We start from the raw sequence: 23675 nt of genomic DNA, 5'->3' as shown, positions 1-23675 counted from the left end.
CACGTCATTTGTTACATCTCATTAATTCCTCTGATGAGGTTGACGTCAGGAAGGCCATATAGTCGTAAAAACTGCCTACGAAGATTCGTCTCGCTTCATACTCGACCCCGTAGAGAAAAGGGATAAGGGTATCGTATTATCATATAACACAATATCGATACAAAAGAACTTAATGGCCAGTCATTTCTCTCTGTCAGTTGAGCAGTAGGCCTACCACACAGTAAACCTGATCACTGCTTTCATTTGAATTATCACCTTGTGCCTCCAACTTCCCTGCTACCGGCGTATCGTCATTCCAAGTGACGTCATCTTCACTGCCATCTTGTCAGCCACGCATCATTCTCTTTGAGCCATGCACTGCAACCGAGAGCATACGAGGTCCCGTCTTTTTGAACCTTTTAAAAATAGTTTTGTTCCCGACTATAAGAGTCTAAACACTGTGAATCTATTCCCAAATTGTTTCTGGAGATGGTCTCTGATATTCCCAGTTGGTGTATGTGTAGCAGAAGCCACTCCTTCTGAATAAAAGAGTGCCAAACCACCAGCTGATAACTAGCGTATGTCACGAGTTGTACTTCCGAATGTAATACATAGTGACAGAAGCATTCTTTTGAAAAATGCGGCTGTGAAAGCCAGACACCGATTTTTAAGTATATTTCATGCTTGTTCTCTACATTTATCACATCAGGATTTACGTAAACAGCTGTCCACTAGATAAGACAGACCGCATTGTTTAGGTTAGTTATGCTATCACCCAGTTAGTGCCAGAAGTTCCTTGACGGAAAGATTAAAATTAATAAGGAAAGTTCGCATTTATGGATATCTACAGGTGTGGCAGTAATGCGTTTTATTATCATGTTTAATTTCATACGTTCGTTGTCTTTTTCTAAATTAATGCATACCCTAGTATGTTTTGTTTGGAGTCTCCGAAAACCGTTTAAAGTACTTTGGGGACATCAAATGATTATTTGTGAAAGAAAGAAGTGAAAGAAAACTTGTTTGGAGCAAAGAAGTCCAAGGAAAAGTAAAGAGATAATGTACAAAATGTACTATGTACTCGTACTGACTTATGCAGCTGAGACTTGGACTCTGACTAGCAGGCGAGAGAGTAGAATTCAAACCAGTGAAATGAAATTCCTAAGTATAATGGGAAAGACAAGGAAAGACAGAGTGAGAAATGAAGATGTTAGGAAGGAAGTTGGGATAGGAAAACTAAATGAGAGAATTGAAAAGAATAAACTAAGGTGGTTTGGACATGTAAAGAGGATGGAGGAGAATAGAATTGCAAGACAGATGCTGGAGGCAAATTACGAGGGCAAGAGAGGAAGAGGAAGACCTAGAATACGCTGGATTGAATCGGTGAAGAGCGGCATAAGAAGACAAAATTTAGACTGGGACAAGATTGGAAGAGGAATGGTGGTGGTGGTGATTTTTGTTTTAAGAAAAAGTACAACTAAGTGACCATCCTCTCTAAATACAGTATATTGTTGGAAAAGAAATTTAAAATAAAATAAAATTATATATTCAACAAAGAAATTTGGAAACGCAGTAAAAAATCAAACAAAAAATCATTGAATTAGGCCGAAAAATTACTAACAAATCAAAAGGGAATGCGAGTTCCCTGAGTAGCAGTACCCTCGAGTAATCCACTGTCGCACATAAAGTGGATGATGAGATCAGCAGTAGTCGTGTCATTGGCTAGTATGCGTTCGAGTGTTTCCTGCAGGCCAAGGCTCTGTCTTAGGCCAGAGAGACCGGGCCACTCTGTGAGGATGTGGGCCACGGTGAAGTCGACACCACAAGAACACACTGGGGAGTCTTCCCTCTTTAGGAGATAAGAGTACGTAGATCGTAAATGACGTATTCTCAGCCTACACAATAGTATGGCCTCTCTGTGTGAAAGAGGACAGCCACACGGTAGTTGTCTTCTTAATTGCTCTCAGCTTGTTGGGAGTTCGGATAGCTAGCCACTCCAATTCCCAGGATGCCAAGATGATTCGACGTAGCTGAGAACAAATATCTTTAGCAGGTACATTGATAGGTCTTGGAGGTACACTTCCTTTGCAGCTTCATCCGCAGGTTTGTTTCCCGCAATCCCAATGTGGCTTGGAAGCCACGCGAAAGTAATTCTGGTGCCAGCATCACTGAACCTGGCTAGAAGGTTATGAATCTGCTATACCAGTGGATGTTGCGAGAAAAAGATTACAATGGACTGCAGAGAGCTTAAAGAGTCAGTATACATAAGAAAGCGGTCTCTTCCGTCACACAATGCAAACTGCACAGCTTCGAAGATGACGTAAAGCTCCCCAGTATACACTCTACATACACTAGGAAGCGAGATCTTCGTGCTTATATCATCAGTGACGAAAGAACAACCAAAATATTCTCCGATTTTAGAACCATCCGTGAAGATATGTTTCGCGGCTGGATATTGGTAAACAAAGTCCTGGAAATACCTCCGATAAATGGAGGAATCCGTGATCACCTCGGGTCCACGGAGTAGATCTAAATACACATCTGGTCGCGGAACTAACCACAGAGGAACCTCGCTAAAAGTTTGTTCAAAGCATAACGGCAGTCAGCTTCAAGGTTCCAGAACCAACCCAATTCAAGACACATTTTGTGAATTCAAAACAAATAGCAGCCACCTTGGAGGGAGTAAATGTCGTGAACACTTAACAATATTCAGAACTGTGACAAAGTAAAGTCATACATTTTTTCAAAACTTTTTATCAGAATACAAGCAGAATATTTTAGTGATAAAGTGCTGGAAACATTTTAACAACTGTTCAAATGAATAGAAACACTTTTTTATAATAGGCTATCTATAAGTAAATCCATTTCCGTACCATTTCACTAACCCATTAGCTCCCTCTGTGGATCCGTGGTAGAGTGTCGGCCTCCGAATCCCAAGATAGCGGGTTCAAACCTGGCAGAGGTAGTCGGATTTTTGAAGGGTGGAAAAAAGTCCATTCGACACTCCATGTCGTACGATGTCGGCATGTAAAAGATCTCTGGTGATACATTTGGTATTTACCCGACAAAATTAATTAAATCTCAACCATAGACGCCCAAGAGAGATCCGGTTTACTCTTGTCTGCCATCTAGCGGACCTAGAGTAAAACGGAACGTCAAAATTGACGAGCAGACAGCCAGATGGCGTCAAATCGAAATGTCTGCACACGGTAGCTGAGGCCATATGATGATGATGATGATGATGATTATTATTATTATTATTAACCCATTTAACCAACACATTGTTTTTAATTCCTTTTAATTTAATTTATATTTATGTAGTGTTTAAGAAGAACAAGCTACTTGATTGTGATGTACTTAAAAAGATAAACACTTAGTGAATCACCTAAGCAATGTGAACAGCTGAAGATGTCCTAAAAAAGAACAAAACATGTACTGTGTGCAATTAATTAATTTGCTAAAATGCAAATATATATATAAAAAAAGGTGGAAGATTTTTATTGTTATTAAGTCTTTATAAATACGATATGATACGGAAAATGAAGCTGATTTCTTGCGAACAAGCTATCAATTCGAAACCCAACCGGCTGTGTGGCATTTGGCCAGTATTGGTACCTCTGGTGGTATTGGGTATTAAATATGCATTTACCGGGAGATAGTAGGTTCGAACCCCACTGTCGGCAGCCCTGAAAATGGTTTTCCGTGCCCATTTTCACACCTGGCAAATGCTGGGGCTGTACCTTAATTAAGGCCACGGCCGCTTCCTTCCAACTCCTAGCCCTTTCCTGTCCCATCGTCACCATAAGACCTATCTGTGTTGGTGCGACGTAAAGCAACTAGCAAAAAAATAAAATAATATGCATTGGTAGCTTGGATGTAGCGGCATTTCACAAATTTTGGCAGCGTATGTGAGGAGCAACTGCTGCCTCCTTATTCATAAAGATGGAACTCCCGCTTCAGCGAGCAGGCTGGGAATGGGGCTAGTACAGAAAGCTCTCATTGCCAGCCTTACTCCAGTATGGTGGATACTATCTAAAAGGCTGAGCGTAGATTTTGATGCTGAGATATACGCCGCACTTCCATAATCAATTTGGGAGAGGACCGTTGCCGTGTAAAAACAGTCAGACCCCCACGAAGTGCTGCCGAGAAACTTAAGCATGATAAGTCTCTTCATGCAGGCAACCTTTACCTGACTGATGTGGGGCTGCCACGATAGTCTCTTATCAAAATGGAGACGCAGGAATCTGCAGGTGTGTACCACTGGTAAGACACTGTTTCGCAAGCGGAGCTCTGATTCAGGATGCACAAGCCGACGCCGACAGAAGTGTACAACTGAGGTTTTCGCCGCTGAAATTTGAAAACCGCGTTGCAGGGCCGATCTGTCGACTCGGTTAATAGCTTGCTGTAGCTGTCTCTCAGCAAACGTCATAAATACCCTGACCTGGCAGGAGCAGGATAAGGGGAAATGATGATGATGACTATAAAATAAATAAAAAATGACTCAAAAATATTTGAGCAGACCAATTTTCTGGTGACCATGCTTTTACAAGAAATATATTCCTGTTCTACTCATTACACAGCTCTTGTTTTAACAGAAATAATTACCTTCTAATTTACAGCACAACTTACAAAATAAAACATGCCCATAAACACGTCCTTTTCAAATTCACACTAGCAGATTTAAAGATACACTTTGTGGTAGTTTCATTTTTGGCATTTTTTTTACTTGCACAGAACTACAGTACTCACTTGGGAGGATAATTCTGTACTTTTTTCCATTTTTTCTTGACCTTGATGCATGCAAGGGTGAACAACTGGCTGTAGGGGTGGGTACGATAGCTGACGCATTCCTTGTACTTGAGACACGTTAGGAAATACTTTCTCATAATTATCAGAGTTCTGTAGTGTGTTCCTACACATACCTCGGAAACACTAGACTCATAATATGTATAAATACTTCCCTCACCATTTCTCAGCCAACTACTACTGTACTGGTCAGTTTCCTTAGCCATGAAAGATATTTAGCAACCTCAACCATAAGTAAGGAAAATATATAATTTTTTATACTGTTACTTGTGGATATTTATCAGTCTGACAATAAAGACTTCATGCATGAATTAACCCATTGACACACTTTGACGGATGTGTCTGTCCAACTGTTCAAGAAAGGTTAAGCACTTTAATGAACGTGTCCGTCTTCACGCCTGTGTTGTTTCAGTGTATTGTCAATTCATTACTATGCTACCGAGACTTATTGTAGTTGTTTCTTGTTGCTAATGACAGGTCGAAGATTTGTAATTTGTGCTCTTTGCAGTCTTTTAATTCCATGCTTAGCTTGGTAAAATTAAATGAAATGTGTAATGTTTTGATGATCCTGTAAACAAACATGGCGGTGGTGAATGAAGAAGAAGATATTTGATTCTGGCTCGGACAAAGTGAAGATGAAAGTGATCTTGTGGCTTCTGAAAGTGAAGTAATGTTATTTAATCGGAAAGTTCCAGTGATGACTTTGACAGAGATGATCCTGTAAACAAACACAGCGGTGGTGAATGAAGAAGAAATTCAATTCTGGCTTGACCAAAGTGAAGATGAAAGTGATCTTGTGGCTTTGGAAAGTGAAGCGATTTTAATTAATCGAAAAGTTCCAGAGATGATTTTGACAAAGATTCCAGCGCAAATACATGAAAACCTACTTAAAACAGGCTTCCATCTCCCACGGCAGCTGTAGCAGGTATGCTTAATACAAATAGCGAGTGGATTTGGACTCATTCCAAAAATCTGCCTCCTCATAATGTGTATAAAATGCTTTCTGCAATATAAATTCTGTTCTCAAAAGATGCCTTGGTGAAAATCCTGGTGAATTAGAGGTTACGAACAAATTTTTAACACCCCAGTTTCGGGATCATGTTACCAATGAGCAGGGGTCGAAAAATACCGGGCACCCAGTCGCCATGGCGCCTGAAATTTTAAATTTGGTTTTGAAAATGTATTTTTTGAAATCCAGAGATCCCTTACATGTATGTTCCCACCACTTTACAAAGTAACAAATCGTGTGGTGTTTCACGTGTTTTCTGTAGCTCATATATTCTAATATGTGCAATAAACATTTTCAGTGCTTTTGGCAGTCTTGAGTTCTGTAATTGCTCTTCATACCTTGGAACTAGATGTTTCAGTTCTGTGCGAAATCTGCCTAGTGGTCATGGGAGACATCAATGTAACGCGTCAAACAAGTATCCTTTCATGTGGACATATCATAACACATCGAGTTCCATTACAGATGATCAGCTGTCGGTAGTCGAGTACAAAGATCAGACCAGAGTTGTGGAGAAATGCAGAGAAGTACTACGTCAAATAATTCCACAAATCCTACAATACCACCTTCCTCCCTGTAACTAGCCGTTCCTGAACTATTGCCACCAAAGCAGTGCTGACAAATTCTTTGCACTTGGAATGTACGGAATGATGCGTTTATCAATTCTTGTATTTTCAGTGGACATTATTTATACTTTTAATTTAATTATAACATCTTAGTATAGGACGGTTTGCACTTTAGAAATACAGTTGTTTTTATTCCTGTGCGTTAATGGAAAATTGGCAACGTAGCATCAGACATCGGAGCCCGCGAACTCAGAAGCACTTTAACGCTGGTGTGTTTTACGTTTCTGTGTTATACTTGAGAAAATCCCGCAAAATGAAACTAACAAAGCTGCACAAATTGACTGATGTGAGTAAAAAACAGTGTACTCTTTCGGATTTCTTCATAAGTATGGCTCGTAAAAGTAACACAAAGTAACAGAAGCAAGTGAATGTGAGAAAACACTTGATGGAAGTGCCGACTCTAGTGTTCAGGACGACAATGACCAGAGTGAAATGTATGGTCTTCAAGACAATAAGTCAAACGTTAAAAATACGTCGAAATTTCAATCTTCAGGCAAGCGGAAATTTCAGCACTTTTAGTGAAGCGCGTAAAAATAATGAATTCTAATATGTTACAGTGTATGAATGCATTGTTCATATCTTATCATAGTGCAAAAAATAACAGACCCTCCACTGATTTTGAAGGTTTGGTTGCATTATTAAGCAAGTTGAATGTTACTGATTCAGAGAAGTATGCGAATGATACACAATGCAGAAAATCATAGCTTGAATTACTACAGTGGCTGTGCTGTGAAGAAGGAATTGCGAAGTGTAAATTATGCAGTAACTTTCGTAGAATTGCCGACAAAATTTCTGAATTTGTATCTGGATTTTCAGGACCATTTAACTGGAAACTTTAAAAACACACGAAAAATCCTATCCTCACTCGAAATGTCAGGAGGCTTTAAAAAAATTGGCGTATCAGCCCCAAAGGGCCTTGGCCTACCAAGCGACCGTTGCTCAGTCCGAAGGCCTGCAGAGTATGAGGTGTCGTGTGGTCAGCATGACAAATCCTCTCGGCCGTTATCATTGGCTTTCTTGACCAGAGCCGCCATCTTACCATCAGATAGCTCCTCAACTGTAATCATATAGGCTGAGTGGACCTCGAACCAGCCCTCATATCCAGGTAAAAATCCCTAACCTGCCTGGGAATCGAACCCGGGGCCTCCAGGTACGAGGCAGGCACGCTACCCCTATACCGTGGGGCCGGCAGGAGGCTGAAAGTTTGAAGAAAAATCCTGAATGTGCACTTTTGGCGAAGTGTGTAAAGAAATTGAATGCTGGCGTATCAGCCCCAAAGGGCCTTGGCCTACCAAGCGACCGTTGCTCAGTCCGAAGGCCCGCAGAGTATGAGGTGTCGTGTGGTCAGCACGACGAATCCTCTCAGCCGTTATCATTGGCTTTCTTGACCAGAGCCGCTATCTCACCATCAGATAGCTCCTCAACTGTAATCGTGTAGGCTGAGTGGACCTTGAACCAGCCCTCATATCCAGGTAAAAATCCCTAACCTGCCCAGGAATCAAACCTGGGGCCTCCAGGTAAGAGGCAGGCACGCTACCCCTACACCGTGGGGCCGGCAGGAGGCTGAAAGTTTGAAGAAAAATCCTGAATGTGCACTTTTAGCAAAGTGTGTAAAGAAATTGAATGCTAGTATGTTACAGCATATGAATACATTGTTCATGGCATCTTGTCATGTTGTAAAAAATAATAGACCCTACACTGAGTTTGAAGGTTTGATTGCATTGTTAAGCAAGTTTAGCCCTTAGAGCGCCGCGTGCTATTACACGTTTCCTATCGCTGAGCGCCAAGGCTATTTTTTTTTTTTGCAAGCTTTTGTTTGATCACTCACAGTTCAGCTGTTATTGTAGGTAGAAACTTGACATTTTCGTTATTATTTTACTAATATGATTGCATATACAAATAAAGCCTTACTCAGTTCATTTATGAGCATTAGTAAATATTTGGCAGCCAAAACCCAAAAATATTAATTAAAAATAAAACAAAACAAAAGTTTAGCAAAAACATTTAGGTAGAACAATTTTTTTTTTATACATTGCGAACATATTTATTGAATAGTACAACCTATTATGAAGCTATATTGAAAATTTCATTAATTTTGTACCTAAGATAAATCTGTAGTAAAAATAATTAGTTTACATATCCAAATGAGCCAAAAATACAAGTCTAACAACACTTGTTTGGGTTATGGCAATACTAATGAAATATGGTACAAACTTCTTTTACATAATATACTATAAATAATAATAATAATAATAATAATAATAATAATAATAATAATAATAATAATAATAATAATAATAATAAAATTCAGTACAAGTACATTTTACAAGACCTCTCAAACACACTTATGTTTTATCAAGGAGAGTGGATATATAATCATTTTTACAGCAATAAATGAACAAGTAAACGATCAAGAGCAACTAGACACAGAGTGGACAGCGAGACTGCTAGTGTTGTTGTCACGCCAAGTAAAGCGCGCCAATAAATATGCCTGCTGTTTGGACTGATATACTAAAACAATGGCCTTGAAAATTAAAAAGGCTGTTTATTGCAAAAATAGTAAGTCTTTAACTAACTATACTGGGAAATTCTGAAAGGAAATGACTATTACTTTTAATAATAAAAAATAAATACTGAGCATCCTTTTGAAAGGACGTTGGTAGTTTTCAGATGGAAACCAAACGGGCTTTCAAAAGGACGTTGGCGCTCAGAGGGTTAATGTTACTGATGCAGAGAAGTATGTGAATGATACACAACGCAGATAATTTATTTCATACATTGCCTCAGATCTTCGTGAAGATTTTATGTATGACATTAGGGAAAGTTCATGTCAGTATTTTACTCGATGGATCAACAGATAAATCTCATGATGAGGAGCTGATACTTTACATACTTTACTGGAGGATGCAACAAGCGTTAGCTATATGGAGGCTCTAGAAACAGAACTGCTTCAGATAGGGCTTGGAGAACTCTTCACGGTACAAAACTGATGGACTGATGGAGCACTATGTGAATGGTGTCCATAATGGTCTGGCTACAAAAATATCTGAAAAAATTGAGGACTTGGTAAAATGTTCATTGTGTTGCACATCAACTCCAACTCATTCTTCTTCACTCACTGAAAAATGTGAAACTTAAAAATCATTGATGAAATTGATTCTACACTCAGGAAACTATATGCGTTTTATCGACATTCGCCAAAACGACTTCGCGAACTGAAGAAAATTTCGGAGTTGCAGGAATGTGAAATATCTAAATTGCAGTACTTACACCAAGTTAGATGGGTAGCAAGCAAATTAAATACTTTACATGCAGTTGTCAAAGACTGGGAATGCTTAGTGGTGCATTTAGAGAATATTTCTGAAAGGAATGGTGAAGAAGGAATCACAGCTAAATGTCTTGTAAAGAAGATCAAGGAGTTCAAATTTGTCATCACAATTAATTTCTTGTATGACTATCTGGTATATTCAAAAGACTTTCACTTGTATTTCAGAGGCGTGACCCGATTTTAAGTCAGATAAGAGCGCATGTAAGTACTGCAATTAATTCATTGCAGCAACTTCAGAACACCAAGGGCCCAATGGCAGAAAAGTTTGTTTCTGCTACAACACTTTCAGGAGTTTTCAGTGGAATACAGTTATCAGGTGTGTCGAATAAGAATCTCACGAGCGACAAGGAGCATATTTTGGCAAGTGGGATCACCTTTCTGAAAGACACATTTCTTCAAAACGAGGACATCAAAGTGCCACTGGTGTTTTTGATACACATACTTCTGGCCATCAGGAAAACAACTGGAAAATTATGGCAACGGTGAGATACAGCTTCTTGCCACTCATTTCTCAAAACACCTTCAAATTGAGGAGAACAACGTGGAAGACTTGCTGAGCAAGTGATACGAGTTCAAAGTAGTCGGGAAAGGTCTTCCACTAAATGATCTACTTGAAAAATCACGGACTATGAAAGAACGATTTCCGATTTTAGGAAAGCTCTTTAGTATAGTGGCAACAATTCCTGTATCAACTCATCATGTGAGCGACGGTTCAGCTCGAAGAATACTATTAAACACAAACTGCGAAACAAGCTTGCCGAGAAGAACTTAAGTGATCTCATGATGATATCTTCGAATGGACCATCTTTAAAGGCCTTTGATGCAACAAAATGTATTGATCGTTTATGTTTGGTGGGAAATCAAACAGGCTCATGTAGTGTTATTTTAAAAGATGCTGACCTTGAAGGTGATTGGTGATTATCTGGGTTAGTTTCTCTTAAAATATAAATATCCATTCTTATGTGAACTGATAGACTATACTACTCAAGGTAACATTTCAAAAACAATACATAGCTTTACCCTGGTCTAACCTATGGTTTTCATGATTTATATTTGCAAAAAAATGTGTTGGCTCCTGATAAAAAGGGGCTGGCTACTGAATTGTTTCTATTTTTTTTCTACCCCTGCCAATGAGACCCATGCTTATGCTTGTGAAATCCTTGCTGCAAACTCCTGCTTTCCAGAAAGTCCTACGGAGAAGATCACTGGTTTCCAATAACTACAGATGAAATGAAGGGCCATTTTTTTTTGTGTGCATACTTATGACACAGACTAAAAAACCTGCAATAAGAGACAACTGGTCCAAGGGAAAGGCGACAGAAACCCCTATATTTTCAGCAACAATGCCATTCAAATGTTTAATTTCAGTGAACAAGTTCCTACACTTTTAGAAAGAAATCCCTACTTCTGATGATAAATTGAAGAAGATAAGGCCTGTAGGTGATTCTTTATTAGACAGGTTTAAATTTGTCTATATTCCTGGGAAGGCTTTTAGCATTGCTGAATCCTTAATGAAATTCAAGGGAAGGCTATCTTACAACCCATCCAAAAGAGCTCGATTTGGAATTAAAATTTATAAAGTTTTTCTTCACAAAATGGTTATTATTGGAATTTCAAAATTTACACTGGAGAAGATACATAGGGTAATGATTCACCTGGTATTGGAAATAGTCACCTGACAAGTGAAAAGGTTGTGCTTTAGTTGTGCCATGAGCTTCTGGGTGAATGGAGAACAATTTTTATGGACAACTGGTATAGTTCGCCTGAATTATTCAGAACTCTTTTGAGTAATAAAAACACATACTGTAGGTATAGCTAGACAAAACAGGAAAAACGTGTCAAAGGTGTTCAAGGACTGCAGTCTCAAAAAGAAAGGAGTACAGCAGAACCTCGATAATTTCAAATCGGTTCATTCAAAATTCCTTAATTCGAAGAAGCTCTTGTTACCGGAAATGTGAGGTACAGTTTAGCAGGCTATTTAAATTGTTTAATTCGAAATACTCATAATTCGTAATTCGAAGAACTATATTGGTCCCATTACCGAAATTCAGACTTCTAATTCAAAACTGCCTTTACATTTTAAAAAATACAGTATTTTACAGAGTAATTTACATTCAAAATTTCTCCACATCATGATTGAATGCATCTTCCGGAATGTGCAGGGGCAGCTTTCCGCACTTTCACTCACTTTGGTTCGTCTACAGTGTGCTTCATATTTGCTAAGTTCAAGTGAAATCGTAATTCTTTTGTATTCAGCATTTTAAGCAACGCCACGACATCATGTACCAGTAGCAGGCAGTGTACGGAGAAGCAGAAGCGATACCGACAGTTGGCAAAAAAGTGGCTCATATACTCAATTTGCACGCATCTGAACAATATTGTCAGTGCTGATGAAACTGCATTTTTTTTAAATGCCGAGCCCAAACGGACTTATGGATTTAAAGGAGAGAAGTGCCATCCGGGAAGTCATATTAGGATGGGGGTCACTGTACTGTGTTGCAATGCACACAGAAGCAAGCAACTTCCTCTCCTCGTCATAGGAAAGTTCTATTAGCTACAATACACTTTCCGTACAAGTACAAGGCATCTGAAACTGCAAACAGTACAGTAAACCAAAAAAATAAAACATCTGAACAGGAGAGCCAGCTTAATTAGTCCTCGTCTATGAATCACATTTTTTTTTTCATCGTTGCGCGAGGTTATGTATGCCAATGACCCAAGTGTATTACATTTGAATAATGTAAATGCACTTGTTGGATACATTTCAGAAATAGTATTTTCCATGGCATTTGGAAGGTTTAAACTGGGAATCAAGGTGATTGCGTGCATTAATAGGTCTTAGAATACTTTGTGACACAAGGGCTGGCATTCCCGGATTATGAGGGAAGTGCCATGGCGGGAAATGGTACATGGATAAAGTCACTATACTGTATTGCAATGCAGATGGAAGCATTTTTTCCCCTCATCATAGGAAAGTTTGATAAGCCACGATGTTTTAAGGACATTGGGTACTTCCTGTGCAAGTACACGGCATCTAATACGCATATATTACAGCAATCAAATGAATAAATCACTTGCACAGGAGAGCCCAATAGATGTCTCCTCGTCTTTGAATCATGCTTTTTTTCTTTAGTTGTGTGAGGGGTGTTTGCCAGTGAGTTATCCAAGTACATTATTCGAATACTATAAATAAACTTTGTTTGGTACATTTTGGAAATAGTTTTTTGCGTCCCAATGACTTTGAATTAACAAGGTTTTACTGTACTTATTTTTGCCTCATCCAATGGGATTTTAGCAATAAAATGGAGGGACAAGAAAGCTGTTCATATGTTATCAACTCAGTCGACAAGATTTTGTGATTGTGAAATAAAAAACTGGAAAGGAGAAAATGAAACCCAACATATCAATGGATTACAGCGAGTTAATGGGCGGGGTAGACATTTATGACCAACATTTGGCATCCAATCCAAAATATGTGAAAGGATGCAACATGATTTATTTTTATATGGCTCTACTGAACACTTTCATTACCCGGCATATTTTGAATCCTGGAAAAAAAAAGCAAAGGGGCTTCACATCATTTCCTCTAAGTGTAGCTGAACAACTTCTAGAGATTGTTCATCTGCCTGCTTACCCAAGCAGAGGCCGTCCCAGCCTGGGGAACATGACATTGAGGTTGCAGGGTCAACGGTCGAGCCATTTTCCTTCCAAAATTGCATCAACCCAGAAGAAATCCATTCCTTCAAGGCACTGCAGGACCTGCACTGTATGTGGCCTTTGCAAAGAGTCATTGTTTGAATGCCTCAGATGTGGTGTTGCCCTTCATGTGGAAGAGTTTTTCAAGGTCTACCAAGCTCAGATTAACTTCTCGTAACTTTACAAAAAGACTGGAAATGAAAAAAAGCATTCTTCTACTAGAGTTAAGAATCACTCGAAAAATAATGTTCCTGTGATCTTCCTATTCCTAAATAAATTGGGAGCAAAAGGGTTACAAAAACATTTTAAAATTATCAAAGAATTCTTCTTGACCTAAAACCATCCTAAAAGATGAAATAATGACCGATCAGCTTAAACGGGAAAAAAAAAAAAAATTTAAATGTAATTTTCCTTTGTTACATAATAGAATGAATTTCTGTACTATTGAGAAATGTTCTAATGCAAAGGAAAACAAGATGACATTTCAGCAAAATCTGCCCTCTAGTTATCAGAAATTAAATCTTATCTCCTCTTTTGTGGTTTCAGAAGAGTAGAGAGATCACAAAGTGAACAAAGTTTGTTTTTCTTGGACAAAATATGCTAAGGACTAGGATCATGCAGTTGGAACTACCTGAGAGCTTTCAAGACAAACTTTTCAGCAGATTGCTCTTGATAAGCTCTTTCTTTCTTTCCTTTTCTTCTAAAAATGTGCACATTTCATTCAACCTTCTAGCACATGCTAGCAAGGTAAGCACCACCTTCAATAATAACTGATATCATTTTGCCACCAAAATAATACACAATGGAAAGAAAAATTTCTTGAAGAATACATTCACATATCCCCTACTTGTAAAAGGCGATTAAAGGGAAACCCAGGGTTTCTCAACTTGCGATAGTGGGCTGGCTACCACGCAACCCAACCCGAGTCTGACATACTGCTTCCATTTACTGTACCTGTGCTAGGCTCCTCTTTTTCATCTTTCCTCTCTCACCTCTCTTGGTCAACTCCTATTCTATTTGATCCCAGCTAAATTAAGGTTACAAGGCCTAGGGTGTTGTTTAATTTTATACCCTTTGTGACATCTCTGAACGTCACCTGCTTGGCTTATATACACAATCATTTGCTACCACATTCAATTCACAGCCCTACAAAAGTAACAAAGTAGAAATGATGTGACAAATATTACATTAAGCCATAACTATACTGAAAAAGGTTGAACCTCTTCAACATTTTCCCCTGATCAGTGTTAAAGAGAGGATAATTGCCCAGTGGCACTTCCTCTTAAAACAATAACCACCAACACTACCTCCCGGTGAAAAAATAAAATAAATGAAAAGGGTTAATGACATACATACTTGTTCACATGTTCCTCCCAGTCATCACCTCTGTCCCCTGGGTTTACAGAATTAATATATTCTTCACATTCTGACATAGAAATGTTAACTGCTGCAACATCATATGGGGCAAGTGGAGTTTCGGGTACGCTTTCAATATCCAGGTCTGCATCTCCTTTTGCCCTGAAATTATGCAGGTAAATTCAAAATGCTTATCCGAACTATACAATTATGTTGAGTCTTGCATTCAAATTAGGTATTCAACAAAATAGCATATCACTTACCCACTGTGATGAGGAGGTGGAACATGAAGGACAAATAAACTCTTAGTAGGCTGAGCGTAAGTATTCTCTGAACGCCAGTTGCTTGGCTTAGCGTATGCATGATCGATTGCTACCACATTCAATTCACAGCCCTACAAAAGTAACAGAGTAGAAATGATGTGACATATATTATGTAAAGCCATAACTACACTGAAAAATTAAAGATGAAGAGAGAATATAACACAGAAAAATCACCAGGGAAAAATTCATACAGAAATAGGAAATATTTTAAAAGCAGCAGCAACACCATGTCTTAACATTTCTTGCCAGGTTGGGATGTTTATGGTGTTTATGGTACCTTTAACCTTCCTCTATCTAATCACCATTGTTTTTTCTTAACTATGTTCAAATCTACCACAGTCTGTCTCTTCCACTTGCTCTCTCTCCTCCTATCTGGGTCTCCATCATCCACTTTGGTATCCTTCCCTCTACCATCCTCTTAACATATCAACACATCCCTCTTCATTTTGTCATACAGGTTTTCCACTCCGATTTCCTTCCTGAGGTCCTCAATTTTTACTCTGTCCTTTCTTGTCTTTCCTATCATACTTCTTAAAAATTTAATTTAACTGGTCTGGATTTTATTCTCCTGTCTTTTTGTCAGTGTCCAGGTAGTAAATCTTCATCACCGACTTCCTAACTTCATACCAGCTTTCTTTTCCTTTCCTTTTATTGATCTCCACGTCCAGCTCTGCATCAGTCTGCTTCCCAACTACTTGAAGCTCTCCACAATTTCAAAATTTTGCCCCTTTATTTTAATAATTCCTTTCCCTTCAATTTCTCCCAACACCATTGTCTTAAACTTTTCCACGCTGATTTTTATTCCATAATTTTCAATAATCTCACTAAACATGTCAAGTTACTGTTTACTTCCTCTCCGCTCCCCACATCATAATATAATCTCCAAACAGAATTACCCTCAGCTCCCTATCCCCATTTTTTACCTCTGCCTCCTTCACAATTTTGTCTATAACCATTATGAATAACAAGTGATGACAGCACACTTCCTTGTCGTAATCCAGGTTCATTGCAAAACCACCCTGTCGTCCCCACGTGTCTGGACATTTTTGTACATTGTCTGAACATACTCTATTTCTGCTGCATTACTTTCCATATCTTTGCTCTTGGTACACCATTGTAAGCCTTTTTTATATATTTTTTATTACAATTTGTTTAACGTCGCACCGACACAGATAGGTCTTGTAGCGACGATGGATAAGAAAGGCGTAGGAGTGGGATGGAAGCGACCATGGCCTTAATTAAGGTACAGCCCCAGCATTTGCCTGATGTGGAAATGGGAAACCACGGACAACCATCTTCAGGGCTGCGAACAGTGGGGTTCGAACCCACTATCTCCTGGATGCAAGCTCACAGCTGCACGCCCCTAACCGCATGGCCAACTCGCACGTTGTTTTCTAATTCAAGGAATGTCATCACCATACCTCCTCTGAATTCCCAATGTTTTTCCATTAACTGCCCCATACTGAAGATGAAGACGGGGTTTAGTGTTGATCTCCTAATTCAAAAGCCACATTGTCCTTCTTGTTAATGTCCTTCCATCTTTCTCTTCATTCTCTTTTGAAGTATCCTTTCAAATATTTTTGCTAACTGAGATATGAGTGTGATTCCTCAATAATTATCACAAATCATCTTGCCCCTCTTGTTAAATATAGGTATTATTACTCCTTTACTCCGATCATTTGGTACCGATTTTTCTCTCCAAATACACCTAAGTAGTCTATACAGCCCCTATAGTACAATGGGTCCTGCTACTATAACTTCCACACACACAATTCATCCAATATAATTTCTTTATTCTGCAACCTTTTCCCACTTCTTTCATCAACTTCTGTTTTTCAGTTGCACTTAAACTTTCCGTTGCATGTTTCTTCATAGTGCTGACATTACTGTTCCGAGCAGGACCCGAGTAATCAAGAAGGTCAGGAACTCGGAATTTACAGCAAGTGCAGTACCGTTAGGATGCTATGGCAAGCAGCTAGTCAAACAATCCCCTCGGACTAAAACGTAGAGAATGTTTATTCTTATATAAGGACATAATGCAAGTTCAGGTTCCTATCACAGGAACTAGTAATATGAGGGAATAATTGAGTACGTGTATAACTTTGAGTTACAGAAAAGTAGATTGCATTTTGGTTCGAAATATTCTTCAACATACTGCAAAATTTGAGTTACAGTAAAATATACAGTGTGTCCCACTTATTACTGAACTTGGCATTTCCTCAATAATTCCAACACCAAGAAGATATTGCAACAAAATATGAACAACAATATGTTCAGTGAGAGAGAAATTTGTCTAGCACATAATATGAACAAGAATATATTCTGGTGCCTAATCGTTGCAACATGGAATAGCCGCCAGCCTGCTTCTCTGTTACCTGGCTTAAGTGCGTACACAATTCTGTACAGTTGTTCATTGTGTTAGTGCAGTGCAGTGGCCATGCGAGTTCACACAGGATAGCTGGAAAATTGAGTTGATACAGTCATGTCAACAGCAATTTCTGGGAAAGTTTGAAGGCCGGGTATCTCCTTTTCAATGATTTAATAGTTTCTTTGTTTCAGACAAGTCCAACCCTCCAATTTTTCCTATTCCGTGTGCTCATAATAAGAAAACAAATATTAGCTCAATAGCAGGTATTTTGTTTGATTTTGCACACAGTTGATAGTTATCATTTACATAAATCAGGGGTTCTGTTACAAATGCAATTAATAACAGTGGGGCATTTGCAAGCTGCTACGTCAAAAAGCAATGAGCATTTTTGCTTAAACTCATCTTTATTCTTAACCCGAGTATATGATTTTCGAATGCTGTAATATTTATCATGCAACGCTTTTATAAGTTGCACAATTATCTGTAACCGTTGGGATGGATGCTTTCTGATACAAACCACTTATTTTGTTAGCTACTATACTGGCAACGTGTGAAAAACTGACGTTCTTATTATTAACTTTAAGCTCCAAGTGGTATCTCTCCTGTGAACAACACCGAAACACGTCCTCACCAGTAGGAAGCTTGTTTGATGAAAAGTCTTTAGGTGCAGCAAATATAGGGCAATCAGATACCTGTCTTGTGATGAGTTTCTGAGGTACAGCCATAATATACCACCGTTAAGTCATGAAGTTTCACAAAAATGTCATAACACAAAACAAACATCGAAATACAGTAAATGCAAATGCCACAATAGTAATTGGAAGAGCGAATGAAACACACATCAAACACGAGGGATAAGTGCAGACTGACACAACAATGGCATGGCGTGGTGGCGAGAGTGGTAGGTGGGCGGAGCGTCAGGGTCTTTGACCCGAGCAAGTTACGACGAGCGCGAGAATTTGTTAGACTTTTGACGGCTGTTGCGCGAGCGGAAGACCTCAACCAATTTGAATCATTCTTTTTTCTAAATCATTATTGGTTCGAGTAAGAGTCGACTAGAGCTATTACATTTAAATATTGACAAGTTAAGCAAGTTAGAAAATTATCGTAAAAATATACATTTCTCCGAATTTCGGCAAACTTTAGATCACGTGCGCGACCAGAAGAAATGAACCTATTTTGTTTCTTTTTTTACCCCGTTTTATTCTCCCCAATTCGCAACTTTTCCGCGGTATTACGACTTGGAAAAAAGAATTTGAGTTTTTTCGGCCCACCCTATTATGTACCCTTTCTAGTTCCATAACATTTTCCTTCGATCCAGATTTTTGCCTTTTTCTTGTCATATATTTTCTTGTTGATTTGTCTCTATGGCATCACTTTGTGGGTGAGTGGTTCACTGTAAAGGGGTGTGCTTTGTTCGGTAAAATTTCACTAACGGGAGTGCAAAAAGAGAGGTTAGGAATCCACCATGGTGCAGCTCGCACATCACAATACACTACTCAAGGCTGCCAACATCAGTGTTGTAAGACCACTGGTGCGGTTTGGTTAGACCATACTAAAACTTCAACTGCCAACTCATTAAACAGTCTGTGAACAAATCAATTCTTGCACTTACTTACCTGATCTTGTACACCAGCAAGCTCCTTGTAGGAACTATACCTCAGAAGAAATCCACTGATTACAATACATAGCTCTATAAAACATGTTTATATTACATTGTAGGATTAAATATCATCATGCTTAAATACAATAAATATAGCAGAGAAATCAACTTCTAACGAACTACACTTACACATAAAAAAAAAACACACGCAGAACAAACATCACATCACAAAATACTGACACCATTACACAATCAAGCAAGCAGACAGGCACTACATTGGATAAAGAGCTAACTTAAGATCAAAACTCAATTTACTTACTACATCATTGAGTACAAGTTTATTATAGTACACTCAGACAACACAGTACAGTGTGCTGCAAACTTTGGCAGCTCTATGTCCTGTTTCTGCTACCAGGTTACTCAGTTACTTACTCATGACCAAGGGGCAGATATACATTCCAGTAAAAGTATCAGTAAAATTTTATTCGTTAAAAGTGCTTCTTCCTTTAAAATAACCTGGCCCAGACAGCTCGTCTGATCATCAAAACATGGCAATGAAAAGGTTAATAGTCGAAACTCATCGCAGATAGAAATATGAAAAATTCAAGAGTGAATGATCAGTGTAAAAGATTTACAACTACACAGATAACAAAACAGTATGCTTGGTCCCAAGCACAAGAAGCAAAGCAGTCAAACAGAGACTTGGACAGCATAAAATGGAAATGGTTGTCAGCTGATAACAAAGTTACGTGAGAAATTAGCAGCAGGGATAAAACAGCCGCAGCCTTCTATAGATAATTTTATAAAATTTCTGCTGCTGAAGGTCAAATTCAAGTTTTATAAAATCTTTGATAAAAAATTTCATGAAATAAGATATGTTCTATTCCGTAAAATTAATTTTGCGAAACGAACCAATTAGAGAAGCTGACACGACAATGATGCTGGCGCTGCGCCATGAGAAGATTGTGTAGCTCGTTTGTAAACATAAACAAACACTTCTAAAATGGCAGAATCCGGGTGGACTAAGGAAGCTGTTAGTGCTTGTATAAGGTTAAAATGCCAATGTATCACAACAGAAATGCAAGATGATAGACAGAAAACTCAATTGCCAAATTTGTCACAAGCTCGGCCGAGCACAAGCCAGGCTGATGTGAAGGCAGAGATAAACGGGCTTTGAACTCAATTCTTGGCAGCACATATGTCTTGGTTCAGAATTTAGTTCATAGATGGCCATCCTGATGTCTCAGCGGATTTTATAAAATAATTTTTCCGTGAACAAACACAACTTGTTTCAGTCATATTTTTATAAAATTAGTTGTACAACAAAATTTACGAAACATTTTACCGTGAGCAACTGGCATAATACTTTGTAAGATTTACTGCCTACTCATTTTGACCTACGGTTGGAGCTGCAACAATGATAAGTAGGGACAACAGTTGACTAAAATTTGTTCACAGAATCTGTCAAGTTAGTGGCAGTGAGAAAATAAGCCTGCTGCTCAGGCAGTCATAGATGGCTGGTACAATGAACAGTCAGCGCAAAAGGAACAGCATGCTCATGGGAACATAATGTGTTGACACTACAATTTGGCTGTTTGTCTTGAAGCAGAGAACATGTTTCATATAGAAAATAAAAAGCTCCACACTATTATTTTTAAATAACGGTAACCTAAGAAAAGCCAGACTTCTGGTATGTGTTCTGCAGATCTACAGTATCCACGAAATGGTTTGTGGGACCCTCAAGTGATCTTAACTCATCTACTTCCATCTTGAAACTAGCTGGGATGTTACGAGAGATCATACTTCATCGATCCCGTGAATACACTTTACAAGCAACAGAAATAAAAATTCCTTAGGTTGAGTATACAAAAGATCAGAAGGGACAAAATCAGGAATGAACCAATTCACCTCTGACTAGGGCTACAACCGTGTGTGCTCAATATTCTAGAATTACTACCAAAATTGTTTGGCCACATTATGAGAATGGAATCAATAAGAATGCCCAAGGTTTACTTTTAAAGAAACAATACCGAAAAAAAAACCTCTGTAAAATACTGGAAGAAAGCAGTGAAAAAATAAAAGTTCATGGAGAAGGCTTGTTCATTCTCACACCTGGGCTACTGAAGTGGAGAATCGATGGTGATGATCAAGAAGTCACACGAGTAATAGAAAGAACTTACGACAAGAATGAAGAAATCTACTGTAGACTGAAGATGACGACTATTATATGTTTGGAATTTGATCGGATGACAATGAAGCAGAACAATGCCAAGAAAGCAATCACATTGCTGTCAGTGGTCAGTCTCATTGTGATGTGAATAGATGGTTGCTTTCTTTTCAAGAACAGCAGAAAAGTTAATGTTGGGAAGGATAAAACTACCAAATAAAAAACAATACTTATACCTAATAACATCAGAAAAGGGAAACAAAACATAGTAACTCAGCTTTCCAGAACCTAATTAACAGCAAGATTTTTTTTTTTTTAATGCCGGAAACAGATGAAACAACATTAGATTGCTTATAACGGCTGGTTCCTACGGGCAGTTTACAACACCACCTTTCTTCACAAAGACTGGGAACAGAAACATTCTACACCATTGGTACAACATAGATTTTTCCACAAACCACTAGTTTATTTTTGTTATTTTGTTAAGAAGGAAGCCTCCAGTGTCGACTTAGTCAAATGAGACATAAAAACTTTCCAGTCTGTCAAACACACAAAATATTAATTTAAATTATAACATTATAAATATACCTGTAAAAAAGACACACTATTATACAAAGAATGGCATGTTTTGTTCTACGAGAACATCCTCAGATTCTATCACATCAGTTAAATCATGCGTTATGTTCAGTATTGTTTACACTGCATAAACTTGTCAATGATAGAGAATTAGGTGATAATATGAACAAGTATTAACAAATAATGATGACTTTATAAGAACTCAACCATCACCGTATTAACAAAATGAAAAAATGTTGTGCTTATCTGAATTGCCGAACCTTAGTTCGATGTCACCAAACACTATTTCATGACTGCGGTCAAGGAGAAACTAGTGGAACGGGAGGGGAAGCGTGGAAGGGGCGACTGGAAAGTTGTAGATCCTTCCTATTGGATAAGGGAGAGCAGGTCAGTTCCTTCTCCATGTTATAATCAGCATACTGTACCGTGGAGAGGGGATGGGGAAGTAGGTGCAGAGTGATGTGAGCGTTGTGGAACTTTCCTTCATCTATACTGGAGAGGGGGGGGCGGGAGGGAGAAGGTTATCAACCTTCTTCATGTTAAATTGTATTTTATATATAATGGATACATGCAACTAAATACTTATTACTAGACGCTACTACCCGTAGACACTACTCGATCATTTCCATGTGGACTTGTTTACTTCTGGCAGCAGGTTACACCGAAGAGATTGTAGCTAAGTCATATTTTGTTTATCCAACTTTAGTGGTGCTGATCTGTTTGAAATATTCTCACATCCTGGAAAGTCGAGAAAAGTTTTCACCATTCCATAATATTTTAGGAAGATACAGATTTGCGAAAGGACACCAGAAACATGCCTACTACCCAGAAAAAGAAATGAATGTTCGCCTACATGAAAATACGTAAATTAGCTATTTAATCCTTGTATATAGAGAAAGGAATTTCGTGTGTTTACTATTTCATGTGATCACTGAAAAATATTACATTGTTGTGATAGCTTTTACTTCTGAATTTTACATCATCGCTAAAATAACATTCTTGTGGTCAGACGGCTGTGCATGCGTACATCAGTGAAGTGTGTTAAGTAAGTAACTTTTGCAGGGTTAATTTGTAAAGCATACAAATATAATTCATCACCTGTTCTTGTATAGGTTTGGGGAACGTGTGACAGTGTTATATTGAAAGTGTTAATCAGTTTCAAGTAAATCAGAGACATAAAACCTAGTCAACTCATTTGGTATAAGTGAGCAGCCATCTTCAATTCCATAGAGGTTTTAAGATAGTATATTTTAACACATTAGTGCATAGCGTCCAAAAAATTTAACGTCATAAAAAATTAAAATTGTATGATATTTATGTAAGATTTTAAGCCCGTGATACTTTTTTGTGCTTCAGAAAGGCTGTAGCTAACAAGAAACAAGAAGAAATAATTCTTTATCCTTATCATTCATTGTTGAATCTCACTTATTACAAGCATGGCGGCAAGATAGTACAGAGTTTTGTGCAACCGTAGAGATTTTTATTTATGAATTAACAAATATTTCCAATAATTGTAAACTTTGGTATGGATCATATTTTTGACACTCTTATGAATCTACCGACACACAAAGGTGTCGATTATGTTTTATTACTGACGTGACAGAGGCTTGTAAATATAGCTGTCCTGAAAATCAAACGCTATGGACGGGGAGTCCTACTGTTTTGGAGGAAGAACCAAGGTTTGGAGAGGGGCAGCGTATCAAACCTCCTGATGACGGGTGTGAACGGTTGATGATAATGACAGATGAGTATGAGGGTAATCTAAACTACCTTGGTAGAAACCTACTTCTGAGTAAATATGAAGGGTAAATTGCTTCAACAAAATATGAAGTGAAGGCTAGGTC

General features: G+C 38.3%; 1 protein-coding gene across 1 annotated transcript in view; it reads right to left on the bottom strand.

The window, feature by feature from the left end:
* Positions 1-23675, bottom strand: part of Rcd1 (Reduction in Cnn dots 1) — a 250715-nt gene that overhangs the window by 173688 nt on the left and 53352 nt on the right. Inside the window, exons 4-5 of the mRNA XM_067135952.2 lie at positions 15058-15188; positions 14795-14956 (exon numbers count right to left, since the gene is read on the bottom strand). Of these exons, the coding sequence (XP_066992053.2) occupies positions 14795-14956; positions 15058-15188 (293 nt within the window). The remainder of the gene's footprint in view (positions 1-14794; positions 14957-15057; positions 15189-23675) is intronic.

This window comes from Anabrus simplex, chromosome 1 (assembly GCF_040414725.1).
Source record: "Anabrus simplex isolate iqAnaSimp1 chromosome 1, ASM4041472v1, whole genome shotgun sequence".
NCBI lineage: Eukaryota > Metazoa > Arthropoda > Insecta > Orthoptera > Tettigoniidae > Anabrus > Anabrus simplex.
This window is presented reverse-complemented; position numbering and strand designations above follow the sequence as displayed.